Source organism: Mus musculus, chromosome 7, assembly GCF_000001635.26.
Source record: "Mus musculus strain C57BL/6J chromosome 7, GRCm38.p6 C57BL/6J".
Lineage (NCBI taxonomy): Eukaryota > Metazoa > Chordata > Mammalia > Rodentia > Muridae > Mus > Mus musculus.
In genome coordinates, this window is record NC_000073.6 from 31,115,615 (window position 1) to 31,128,466 (window position 12,852).

General features: G+C 53.7%; 1 protein-coding gene across 2 annotated transcripts; it reads right to left on the minus strand.

Annotated features, from left to right (window-relative positions):
- Positions 1–909: 909 nt before the first annotated feature.
- Scn1b (sodium channel, voltage-gated, type I, beta) lies at positions 910–11,409 on the minus strand. 2 transcript variants are annotated; one of them, NM_011322.3, is made up of 6 exons: positions 11,052–11,409; positions 9,441–9,607; positions 7,292–7,532; positions 2,092–2,233; positions 1,610–1,681; positions 910–1,522 (listed from the first exon to the last, which is right to left on the minus strand). In NM_011322.3, the coding sequence occupies exons 1-5, from the start codon at positions 11,089–11,091 to the stop codon at positions 1,615–1,617; spliced, it is 657 nt and encodes a 218-aa protein (NP_035452.1). In that variant the 5' UTR covers positions 11,092–11,409; the 3' UTR covers positions 910–1,522; positions 1,610–1,614. The 2 variants fall into 2 exon arrangements, with proteins under 2 accessions (NP_035452.1, XP_030098118.1); XM_030242258.1 differs by lacking the exon at positions 11,052–11,409 and adding an exon at positions 10,665–10,797.
- Positions 11,410–12,852: the final 1,443 nt, after the last annotated feature.

Consider the following 12,852-nt stretch of genomic DNA (forward strand, 5'->3'; position numbering starts at 1 on the left):
CAGTTCATACAGCTATGGGCCTCTAACCCTTCCTGTCCCTAGCGGGGCCCAGCCCTTCCCCCAGCCACTTTCCTACAAGTCACGGGGGTGGTTTGTTTTGGCAGCCGCTGTGCTGCCTGCCCAGTGACCTCTGGAGCCCGGAAAGTCCTGATAGGGGGATGGGGGCTCGGCCCTGAAAACGCAGCACTGGTTGCCCAGGCCCAGGCCGCAGCCAAGTAGCCGGAAGCAGCTAGACGCAAGTGCATCCGGTCCCACCAGAAGCCAAGGGCCACTAGTGTCAGACCCCAGACCTGAGCCAGATAAACAGCCCAGAAGGCCATCTACACCCGCGTGTGGCCCCGCTGGCATCTGAGTCACGACAGCTGTCCGCACACAGCAGGCTACCGGCTTGCCCTCTCTGCTGGTCCCTGTACCTCTTCCAGCCACGGACCTGAAGCCTCTCTCAGGCGGGGTCACACTGGTTCTGCCTGGCCAATGATCCTGGCTCTTCTCTTCCTCTTTGGTCTCCTGCTTACTTCCGTCTCTGCTCCTATCTCTTTCTCTCTGACTCCATCCATCCTTGCTCTGTCTTAGTGTATTGCCCTTCCACCCCCCCCCCCCCAAACTTTTACTCTCAGTTTTCAGAGTATAGCAAGACCTACAAAACCCTGACATACAGTTGTCTGTCCTGAGGATTCCAAAGCCACCTCTGTCCTGCGTCTTACTCCATGAAATAATGACTCTCAGAGTCCCAGCATTAACTAAGCTCGAAGCCACTTCAACAGCTCCGGGTGGCACCCTAAATGTGGCAGAGTAGTTGCTGCTTGCTGGGAATGAAGATTCCCAAGAAACATGTTTCATCACGAGGCCCAGTGGTCAGGGCTGAAGGATGTAGTGGGAGGCTGAGAGTGTTAATGAGAGAATAGAGACTCGAGTCCAAGAATCTTTATTTCATGAACAAAAACTACTTCTGTAAAGAGAGGAGGCCGAAGAGGCCCTTCCCAAGAGACCACAATTGAAGGCTGGTGAGAGAGGGCGGGTGGGCCAGGGCTAGGAGGTGTCACAGGAAGGGAACCCCAGGTCCAGCCGGAGGAAGCGGAGGGGAGATGAGGCCCAGAACCTCCTGCCCACTACTGTCCCTGTCCCGACCCCTCTTGACCCCATCAAGCAGGGGTGGGGCCGGCTGGCCTGGCAGTGCGTGTGGGAAGTGGCCTATGTGCAAATCAGCAAAAAGAAGGGGCGGGGCCTGCCCCCTCGCCTCACCGCCCCCTCCCCCAAACAGGCAGCAAAAGCAGGGTGGGGCGGCCATATTGCTTCACCCATCATGCATGGCGGTGGGAGGGTAGGTGGGAGGCGGTGGGTGAGGTGGGATCAGTCCCTGCCCGCTCCCACCCTCGTGGCTCCACTGCAGAACTGTGAGGCTGGGGAGACCGAAGGGCTGATCCCCACTGCCGGGGGAGGGTACCCACCAGGGGCTGATCCCCACTGCAGGGCGGGAGGGTACCCGTAGGGGCTGGCTCTTCCATGAGGCGGAGCCCAGAGCCTGCAGGGTAAGAAGTGGAGACTTAAGAGTGTGTCCCTGAGCCCTCCTGGCTGGCGATGCGCAGACCCGTCGGTCCATCAACCTTACCAGCGCTATTCAGCCACCTGGACGCCTGTACAGTTTTCTTTGCTCTCGGATGTAATGGCCAGGTATTCTGAGCTGTGCAAGGGAAGGAAAGGCAGACAGTGACCCTCCGGGCCCAACCCTGAATAGAATGGGATAGACTAGAGTCCCTGCCTTAGGCCCCCGGGCCCCCGAGATTAGAGAGGGCTGTGGACTGGGCTCCCCCCCCCCCGCCCCGAGTCTGAATGAGAGGCCTCTAACTACAGGGTACCTATGGGACATTCAGGAATCTGTGGAGGCCCAGGACCGACAAGCTGTAACTCTGCCAACCAGAAGGCTTGGGTTCGAGTTGCGGCTTTGCTGCCTGGCAGCAGTGCCACCCTCTTGTTCTCTGGGTTTCCGTTTTCCTCATCTGCGAGCAACTACACTATTTGCCTCTGACACAGATACTCTGAACGACAGATGGCACCTAAATGGCCCCAGCCCTCCCTACCAGCCCCACTCACGCGTTCTCTTGTGCAGCAGCCTCCGTAGCAGCAGCAATCTTCTTGTAGCAGTACACCATCTCTGCCACAAGCCATATGGTCAACACCACAATGAGCACGTACATCATGATCTCTGACACGATGGATGCCATATCTCTGTTGGCTACAGGGCAGGGCATGGTTAAGGAGGCGGCAGAGGCCCTAGCTCAGGGAGATACAACAGCCCTCACTGTGGAAGTATGCTTGCTTGTGTGAGCTCGGGCAAGTGGTTCAACCTCTCTGAGCTTGGGCCACAAACAACGTAACCATGTTGGTTTCTAGAGGTATTACAGTTTACTCTGATAGTGGCAAGGTGCTTGGATAGGTTTAGGGCCAGGGTGCTTCAGATGTGGTATCTGTGACATTCAGGAGGATGGGGACTGGGGGGCCGGGGGGGGGGAACTACAGTCTGTAATTTGACAAATCAATACCCTTGAGTTTAAATCTGACCTCTGCCAGCTGTGTGACTTTGAGAAAATGACTAAGGTTCTCTGGGCCTCCATTGCCTCCAACAGCAGAAATAGAAAAAGACCACCACCACAAACAACAAAAACAAACAAACAAACAAAAAAACAAGCAAAAATAACAACAAGAAGCAAAAGACCAATTTCTCATGACAGTGCTCAGCCTGTCAAAGACTCTCAGTGGGTGTCTTGCTTAGTACTGTGGTAGCTGGGTGCCATATAGGAGAATGACTATAGGCAGGCAGGGGCTCTGGGCCTGCTTTTTATTAGCTGTGCAATCTCAGGCAAACGACTCTCTGTCTCTGAGCCCCTCTGGCAGAGAGAACACTCCCGGTTGCTGGGCAGAGGCTACTTAAGAACATGGAGCTTGGCGGCCAGCGTTGCTCACTCTGCACTGTGTGGAAAGCCTCCATATTTCCGCAGTGCTGGCCTGCCTCCCCAGCTTCTTTTCATGGGGCCTAAATTTAACTGTAAAGGGAGTGCATCCAGCCAGGGGACTGGAAGGGAAGGGCACTTTGGCACAGGTCCTCAGCCGGATTTGGCTGGTGTCCACCCTGTGTCCCTGGCCCCCATGGGAGCCCGGATCTCATTCCCCTGACCCCCTGCTGTTCCCTAAGGTCTTCCTCCTATGAGCCTTGTGCCTGTCACCCTGCCTGGCTGGTGCTGCTGTTTCTGAGTCGGAAGGAGGGAGGGCAGAATGCAGGGCTGGATGCTCCCCAATTCATTCATTCATTCATTCATTCATTCACTCACTCATTCATTCAACAGGCACTACCCATGCCCCACCTCAGGCTCTGTGCTAAATTATACGTCTTTGTTTGAAAAGGGACTCTCTACATAGCCCAAGCTGGCCTTGAACTCGCAACCTTCCTGCCTCTGCATTCCAAATGCCAAGAGTTAAGGCATGCTACAACCACATTCAGTTTGGTTGTCTTTTAAATCTACAGCCCATTTTCCAGGCAAAGACTCCAAGGCCCAAAGACAATGTGGTGCTGAGCCAAAGATGTACAGCCAAGATGGGCTCTGAGCTAGGGCTCAACCCCAAGCATAACTGTTCAGAGTGTAAAATCACAGTCCTGTGGCCAAGGTGAGCCCTAGTTACAGCTATCAAATATCCAAGCTGTCTTTAGCAAGCCATGGGGCATCTCAGGAGGAGGGACGGCGGGACCCCCCACTTTACAGATAAGGAGTTGAAGCTGAGGGAGATCCCACTGGATCACATGGGGCGGGGCAATGGCTCCTTCTGGGTGGCTCTTTGAACTCCCTCCCTTTCCTCCCAGAATCCACTTACACATGCTGGGCAAGAGCTCTACACTGAGCCACATTATTTTTCATGTGATGATGGGGTTTTGCCATGGTTCCCAGACTACCCTTGAACGCTCTACAGCCCAGAGACTCCATCTTTGCCTTCTTAAAACACCAGGAATCTTCTAAGACTGACTGTGGGACCACACAGCAGCCCCCTGTGAGCCAGGTTCCTCAGCATCCTCTGAGGCTGTGAGTGTCAGTTCCTCTGGCCTGCCTGCATGGCACTACTGTTCCCTGTGGTGCCGGGCTGCCTACCCCACATGTGCTGGGTGATCCAGTTACATCCTGCCACCTTCCACACCTGCCCTGCCCCAGGAGGAGACTTCTCTGCCCTTCACCCATCACCCTACTTTGGGATGAGTCTCCACTGTGTTTTCGGGGTTATTTGCTGATGCCAGAAACACAGCAAGACAAAGAATGGGAATAACGGCTGGACCCCGAAGGAGCCAAGCAAGATGGCACGCACCTCCCAGAAGGAGAACCTATATTAAAAAGCCAAAAATAGGGGTTCAGTTTACAGAGTGCTTGCCCAGCGTGCAGGGAGCCTTGGGCTTGCATCCCAACACTCAATAAAATGGGCAAAGTGGCACATAGCTGTAATCCTAGCATATGAGGGGACAGGCAGAAGAACTGGGAGTTCAAGGGCATCCTTGGCCACATAGCAAGTTGTACATTAGCCCGAAGAGCATTACACCCTGTCTTTGAAAGCTCCCCAAAACAGAAATAAAAATAAAACATAAAAACAGAACAGAACAAAACAAAACAAACAAAAAACATGGCCAGCTGGGCATGGTGTCACATGCCTTTAGTCCCAGCACTAGGGAGGCAGAGGCAGGTGGACCTCTGAGTTGGAGGCCAGCCTGGTCTACAGAGAGAATTTCAGGGCAGCCAGGGCTGCATGGAGAAACTCTGTCTCTGAGAAAACAAAACAATAAACACTAGCCTTTTAGGTGTGGTAGCTCACAGTTATAATTCCAGCACTCAGGAGGCTGAGGCAGAAGAACTTGTTTGATCAGGAATGTGAATTTGAGGTTAGCCTGAGCTAAATAGTAGAGAACATGCCTCAAAATGAACACATAAGTAAGAAAATAAATACCAGAATATGATATGATGTGATGTGATGTGGTATGGTATGGTATGGTATGGTATGGTATGGTATGGTATGATATGGTATGGTATGGTATGGTATGATATGATATGATATGATATGATATGATATGATATGATATGATATTGCCACTGAGATGGCTCAGCAGGTTAAGGCACTGGCTGCCGAGTCTGACAACCTGAGTTTGCTCCCCAAGCTTCACACGGGGAAGAAGAACTGACTCCTACCAGTGACTCCACATGTGCACCACTGCGTGTGTGCGTGCCATGTGCCCCCATGGCACACACACACAAAATAAATGAAAACATCATACAGAATGTAAAGAAGCAGTATTATGATATAGCAGTAGAAAAGGCGAGACTCTTCTGGAAACATGAGCTCAAAAGAAAAGGCTCTCTGTGCTCTGAGCGCAGTCGCCTGTGCAGGCTCTAAGAGTTAGAACAGGGCAGAGAACGTGGATCAAAGGCAGGCTTTACAGTCACGGAGGGAGGTCTGAGCTGGCATCTCTGCTCTGCACACAGGCCTGCCCTGAGTGAGGGCCCCCATGAGACAGAGACTGACTGTGTTCTCCAGCTTTTTTTCTCACAAGCAGGGGTGTGTGAGGCCTGGTATCGAGGTGGCCTTAGCTCCGTGGACCCCTGTCCACCCAGGCAAAACTTCACTTTCTGTGGCCACCTCCCACCACACATGCAGCGTGGTGACGTCCCGGAATGTGCCTCTGACTTGCCTTCTGTGCCATTTTGATGAGAAACATAAAAAGCTAATTATAAAGAATCCCACAGGCTCTGGCTGACGCACTAGAGAAACAGATTGGGGAGGGAGCGTTAGCCCAGGCAGGGCTGGGTTCAAATCCAGGACCCAGTCAGGTGACTTGGTCACAGGAGCTAAATTCCCTGAGACTTTGCCTTTGGGTCCATAAAATGGGGGTGGTGAGGCTCCTCCCTTAGATGCTGGTGGGAGGGTCCAACGGGGGCTTTTTAAGAAGCCAGAGGTAAAGGTGCCAGGTCTGGGAAGATGCTCACTGCTACCGGCTCCCAGTGGCCCACTTCCCAGAGTTCTTCGCTGCCTCCAGGCTTGGAATAGCTCCCTGACTTTCTAAGACAACAGGACATAGAACTCTGGAAAATTCCAATACATGTTGATCAGAAGGTGATCTATCCTCATGTGATAGTGAGACATGTCTGTAGTCCCAGCACTTGGGAAGCTGAGGCAGGAGGATCAAGAGTTGAAGGCTAGGGGCTGGAGAGATGGCTCAGCGGTTAAGAGTACTAACTGCTCTTCCAGAGGTCCTGAGTTCTACTCCAGCAACCGCATGGTGGCTCACAATCACTGTAATATGATCTGATGCCCATTTCTGGCATGTGCAGATAGAGCACTCATATACATTAAATAAATACATCTTTTTTTAAAAAAAAAAGAAGACGTTTAGGATATATCTATTTTTAAAAAGTTTAAGATATACCTATTTAAAAAAAAAAGAGTTGGAGGTTAGCCTGGGCTACAAAGCAGGCTTCAAAAACTAAAACAATAAAATGGTTTGGTGAATACTTTCGAGATCTGCAACCCTGTAGGTGCAACATTATGAACTAACCAGTACCCCAGAGCTCTTGACTCTAGCTGCATATGTATCAAAAGATGGCCATCACTGGAAAGAGAGGCCCATTGGACAGGCAAACTTTATATGCCCCAGTACAGGGGAATGCCAGGGCCAAAAAATGGGAATGGGTGGGTAGGGGAGTGGGGGGGGTGTGTGGGGACTTTTGGGATAGCATTGGAAATGTAATTGAGGAAAATACGTAATAAAAAAAATTAAAAAAAAAAAAAAAGAAACAGGGCATTTTGAATTTACACACATATAAAAAAAAATGGTTTGGTGAAGAGGCCCAAGGCAGCTGAAAACAAAATGCTGGCTCTGCTCAGAAACACCAGAGGCCTTTGCTATTCCTGCTGTGCCCCAAATAAGGCCTCCAGCCTCTCCCCTATGGGGCCCCAGCAGAGAGAATGGAGAATCAAGCCATAGAGAATATTCTCTCTGGTCCCTGGGGACAAGCTTGGGGCTCAGAGATAGGAATACACCTGTCAGAGGTCACACAGCATGAGTGTGGTCTGATGCACATACCATTTGTCAGGGGAAAGGCCTAATCTAACCTCCTGTGGGCTGAAGACTCCAGAGCCAGAAAAGGGGTGTCCTTCTCCCTGTGGCTGCAGGGTGTTAGCTGGCCTCTGTGTGGCACCAACCTGTCCCCTACTTTCCATCTGTCCCTCCATCTGGCTTGCCAGGGAGTGACAAGGCTCGACTCACCCTTGTCCACCACCTCCAGGTGGATCTTCTTGACGACGCTGGTGTTGTGCTCATAATTATCAAAGAAGAGGAGACGGTAGACGTGACATTCGTAGTCGCCAGAGTGGTTGTAGGTGACGTTGGTGATGAAGATGGACAGGTCCTGCAGGTCCTTGGTGCCCCGACTACCGTTCCACACCACTCGGCCCTCAAAGCGCTCATCTTCCTCCAGCTGCAGCACCTCATTCTCATAGCGTAGGATCTTAGGGTGGTGAGTGATGAGTGGGGCAGATGAGTCACCCTCTGGGCCTGTCTTCCATATGCCATTCCCAACCTGTTCCCCATCCTGATCCCCCCAAGGACAGATGAGGCATATATGGGATCAACGTCTTTTGAGGTTTTCTTTTTGCTTTTTTGTTTTGTTTTTTTAGGTTGTATGTGTGTGTGTGTGTGTGGTTCTGGCATTGTAATCTTTGTACATGTGAGGCAGGTGCCTTGCTATTGAGCCACACCCCCATCCCCTTACTGGGTGCTCTACCACTGAGCCACGCCCCAGCCCCTCACTGGGGGCTTTTAGGCAGGGGGTCTACCACTGAGCCACGCCCCAGCCCCTCACTGGGGGATTCTAGGCAGGGGCTCTACCCCTGAGCCACACCCCCAGCCTCTCACTGAAGGATCTTAGGCAGGGGCTCTACCCCTGAGCCACACCCCCCAGCCCCTCACTGAAGGATCTTAGGCAGGGGCTCTACCCCTGAGCCACGCCCCAGCCCCTCACTGGGGGATTCTAGGCAGGGGCTCTACCCCTGAGCCACACCCCCAGCCTCTCACTGAAGGATCTTAGGCAGGGGCTCTACCACTGAGCCACACCCTAGCCCCTCACTTAGGAATTTTAGGTCAGTAGAGCTGTAGAACCTACTCAGAGTAGAGTAGGCTCGACTCTGAGCCAGCCTTGAGCTCCTTACTGTTGAATTTTTGGCAAGGGCTCTATTGCTAAGCCCTGCCCCCAGTTTCTTACTGGTGGATTTCAGGCAAGCACTCTTTCACTGAGCCAGGTCCCTAGCCCAAGCTCAGGCATCTTGACTTCGGACAGTGAGGGATCAAAGAAGTTGAGATCTTGCCTTGGGACCACAGCAGACCCTGACTGTTCTAATCCTGTGACACATATATACACACAATTTCACAGCTGAAGCCTGCCTGACTTCCGCAGCCTCCTTTCTCTACACTTCTTACCCAGCCTCCATTCACATCGCCCAGTCTCCCTCTCCTGCCATGTACACGTTTCAAAATATACACGCAGTGCAAAAGCTTCTACTCGTCGGGCGTGATGGCACACGCCTTTAATCCCAGCACTCGGGAGGCAGAGGCAGGTGGATTTCTGAGTTCGAGGCCAGCCTGGTCTCAAAGTGAGTTCCAGGACAGCCAGGACTACACAGAGAACCCTGTCTCAAAAAACCAAAAACCAAAACCAAAACCAAAACCAAAAAAAAAAAAAAGCTTCTACTCTTTGATTTTGCTCTATGGCTGTCCAAGACATTTTTGCTGGTGCCAAGTAATTCCAGTGACATTTTTTGACATTTTCCCCCCTACCAGCCATAATGCCAGCTGCATCAACTCATTCAGCCCTCACACAGACCTAGGGAGTTGAAGCCAGCGAGATGGCTTAGCAAGTGAAGGTGCTTGCCACCACTCTGGCAGCCTGGCTTCGATCCTTAGGACCCGTGTGGTGAAATGACAGAATGGACTTCTTCAACTTGTCTTCTAACCTCCATACACACGCCATGGCATGTACACACACACACATACTCTAAAAATAAATGTAGTGACCTAAAATTATGGAGTAGCGACCATGCCCCCTCACTGGGGACATGTGCTCTGTGCCTTGCCTAAGGTGGTCAGCAGTCTGTGGTGCTCTAAATCCAGGTCATCCAGCGTATCACATCCTCATCATTAGCAATGCACTCAGACAAGCCAATCGCATGTCTGTAATCCCAGCACTCAAGAAGCCGAGGCAAGAGGATTGACAAGAGTTAGAAACCAGACCAAGCTACTTAGCAACACCCTTTCTCAACAGCACTAAAAGCAATACCCAAGCAAACAAACAACCCTGAGACCCAGTGCTGCTGGCTCCACCCCATACCTGTGTGCTAGCCCAGCCTAGGCACCCACACACCTTGACAAATTCCTCTGTCCCCTTCTGGCGGAAGGTCCACTCCGTGAAGGTTTCGGCGGTGGTCTCACTACGACGCTTACAGGAGATGCACAGGATTTTGAAGGTCATCCCATACACAGCCTCGGTATCGGAATCCACCTCCACGCAGCCCCCCCAGGCTGAGGATACTGCGGACACAGTGGACTCCGGTTATCGAGGCGCCTGCCACCCGAGGCAACACCGGGCTTGCTGCCCCACGGAAACCATCTGTTTCCTCTCCACCCTTATTACCAACAGTGGATGCCAAACCTGTCCCTGCTTCTCACTCCCTGTGTGACCTTGACGAGTCACCCATCTCCTGAGAGCCTCAGTTTTCCACCTGCCTTTCCCCTAGCCTGTTAGGTGGAAGAATCTGTCATCTTTATTCCCAGTAGTTGCTAAGTAGAATACACACACTGGAGGCCCTGGGAAAGAGGATGTCACTGTGGTGAGTAACTCCACTGAAGTGCCCAGGTCCTCAAAAAGCCAACAGCCTTCTAAGTGGTGGCTCTAGCATTAAATGTCACTCCCACCATGAAAGAGGTCTGCAGAGCCAGTCGTGGGTTGAGAGATAGGAAGGTTGGGTGAGGGGGTTCACTCTAGCTCTGTTTCTTTCTTCCCCTAGCTTCTGTGTTGGAATCCATCCCCTCCCGATCTTCACCATCTTGCCCTGTCCCCTCTTCCGCAGACTCACTTCCTCGCTTCAAGACCTTCACCCCAAGTTAAAAGTTCTTTGCTTCACCACTGGGTTAGAGGCCTCTGGTCCCTCTTTCACCCACTTACCTGCCACCTCTTGTGTCCCACCACACACTAACTGTATAAGTCATGTCACCAACTTTAGCTCTGGGTCTTTTCCTTGTCTCCCCAACCCCCAACCTCCTGATCTCTTAGTCTTCAAGGCTTCTGGTTCACCTTCCCGTTTGCTCCAGTCTCCCCCATGTTTATTCCTCCTAAAGGTCTCTGAAGATCCCAGCAGGGCTGTATTCCGTCGTTTTCCCACCACTGTATGTCTCGCCATTACTATTACTGTTGTTGTTTTAAACTCCATCTGGCAGGCATTCTGTTCCTGGGACTGCCTCTCTATCTCCATCCCTTCCTGGTCTCTCCAGATCTTTCTGCTGCTCTCAAGTTTCTCTGTTCCTGGCTCCGGTTCCTAACTCTCTCCCTCCAATGTCCCTGTCTGCCCCAGTCTGTCTCTCAGTTTACCTCCACGTCCAGGGCATGCCCGGAGTCCTCACTCGGTATCCATGCCTCCCGGTTCGTTTCGGGCCCCAGTCCCAGGCGCTGCCTTCCCCCACCCCTCACGCGGCTGTGGGTGTCACATTGCAGCCTGCGGGGCTCTGCAAGCAGCTGACTCCGCGTCTCCTCGCCCCCGGCCCGGCGCCCGCGGCGGCACCTCTGTACCAAGTGTCCCTCCACACCCCCCCGAGAAACCCTTGCATCTCCACGATCCTTCTGTGCCGTCCAGGGTCCCGCGACCCCAACGACCTCGCACCCCGCACAACTTCCCAGGCCGGGACTTGGCGCGGCTCCGGCCACTTGGGCGGGGGGCGTCCCGAGCGCCGACGGCGCGTGTCCCCCAGCAACACTCACCCAGCGCCGCGCCCACCACGAGAGCCAGCAGCGTCCCCATGGCCGCGCAAGGCGGTGGGTGCGCAGAGCGCGGCGACAGGCGATGGGCCCCGGCGGCGACTGGCCCGGGCGCGGGCGCGGCAGCTGCTGCTGGGGGGGCGCGCCCCCCCGCTCCGGTTACCGCCGGGGGCCCAGCCCCGGGGCTCGGAGAGCAGGCATCCCCGCCGCGCGGCGGGAGGCTCGGGATGCTGCGTGCGCGCGCGCCACAGGGCGCATCCAGGCTGCGGCGACCCCTGCCTGGCTCCGGACGTTGCTCGCGCTCGGGCTCCCGGCGCTGGGGTGCGGACCGCGGGCTCCTGCGCACTGCAGCGGCGGCCCGGGAGGGAGGAGGGAGACGGAGGAGGGAGGAGGGAGCGGGAGGGGGCGGGATGAATCACCGCGGGGGGAGGGCGCGGCCGCCCAGCCTTTGCCGCAGCGGCCCGGGAGGCGCCCGGGCACCGGCCTCTCCGGTGGCTTCGTGGCTTCTGCACACCCGTTGCATGGTCTAGGTCATTCCGGCTTCACCAGACTCTCTGGGGGTGTCGGAACCCTTTCCTCTTCCTCTTCTGAGAAAGGTCATCTCTAGACACCCAAGAGGACTTGGAGGACAGTTTGAGGGACCAATTTCCGTCTTCCTAATTATAGAGGTTAACCTTATCCAGTTCTTGGGGAGATAAGGCTGAGACATCCCAGAGACCTACTTATGACACCTGAGATCCCTCGGACTGGAGATCTCAGGACCTAAGAGGGCATGGCGGAGTGAAAGGGTCAAGCTAGGTATACATAGAAACCTGTAGACCTTATCCAAGCCAAAAGGGTACCTTGGCATCCCACAGCTCTGGGGGTCGGAGGTGCGGGATTTCAAAGGGGCCATTCCCGCGATCCCCCGCTGCTACTCTGACGTCATCTTCTCAGCTCTCCTCCCACTCCATCGTCCACCGTTCCTCCACCCCCAGCACACCAGCTCATCACTGCTTCAGGGCTTTTGCCCTACTTCCATTCTGCCTGGACACCCCCCACCCCGACCCCGCCTACTATCCCCAGGTGATGGAAGGGCTGATTGTGCTGAAGCCCAGGGCTCCAATGTCACCTTCACAGTATTTTCTGTGCCCATTTTGAGTAATCTGCCTTTCTCCACACTGACTACATCATCTTGGCTCTTATTTACTTTGTCAGAACAGCTGTCAGTACCTAACATTATGGGGGTTTGTTTTGGTTTTTATTATATTTTACTTACTCTGTATGTGTGAGACCATACACCAATTCCGAGGCATACATATGAAGGTCAGAGGGCAACTTGGGGGGGGGGGAGTGAGTCCTATATGTTTAACTTTGGAGACAGGATCTCACTATGTAGACCATGCTGACTTCTAACTGGTGGTCTCCTGCTTCAGTATGTACCACCACACCACGTTCGTATTCTTTTATATGATTTGTCTGTTTGTTGTGTGTACCTCACCCCCTGGGTGAGGGCACTGACCTGTGTCCCAAACAGGTCCCTAGCACCTTAACTTCTGCTAGGATCGTTAAAGGGCCACCAGGACCAAGGTGGGAGAGAGACTCTTGGCAGGGGTTGGCTGGCCCTGTCCTAGCTTCCAGTTCAGCATGAAATAAAGCCCCAGTGAAGCCCCAGTGTGGGGCAGGTCCAGGACCTAGCGGCCAGGAGCCAGGGACACCAGACACCTTTGTGGTCTGGGCTTTTGCGCCAGCACCTCCTAAGCCAAGCCGCGAAATTCCTTGTGCAGAAAATAACCCTTTCCCAGCTCCTGTGGCTCTGGTGGGG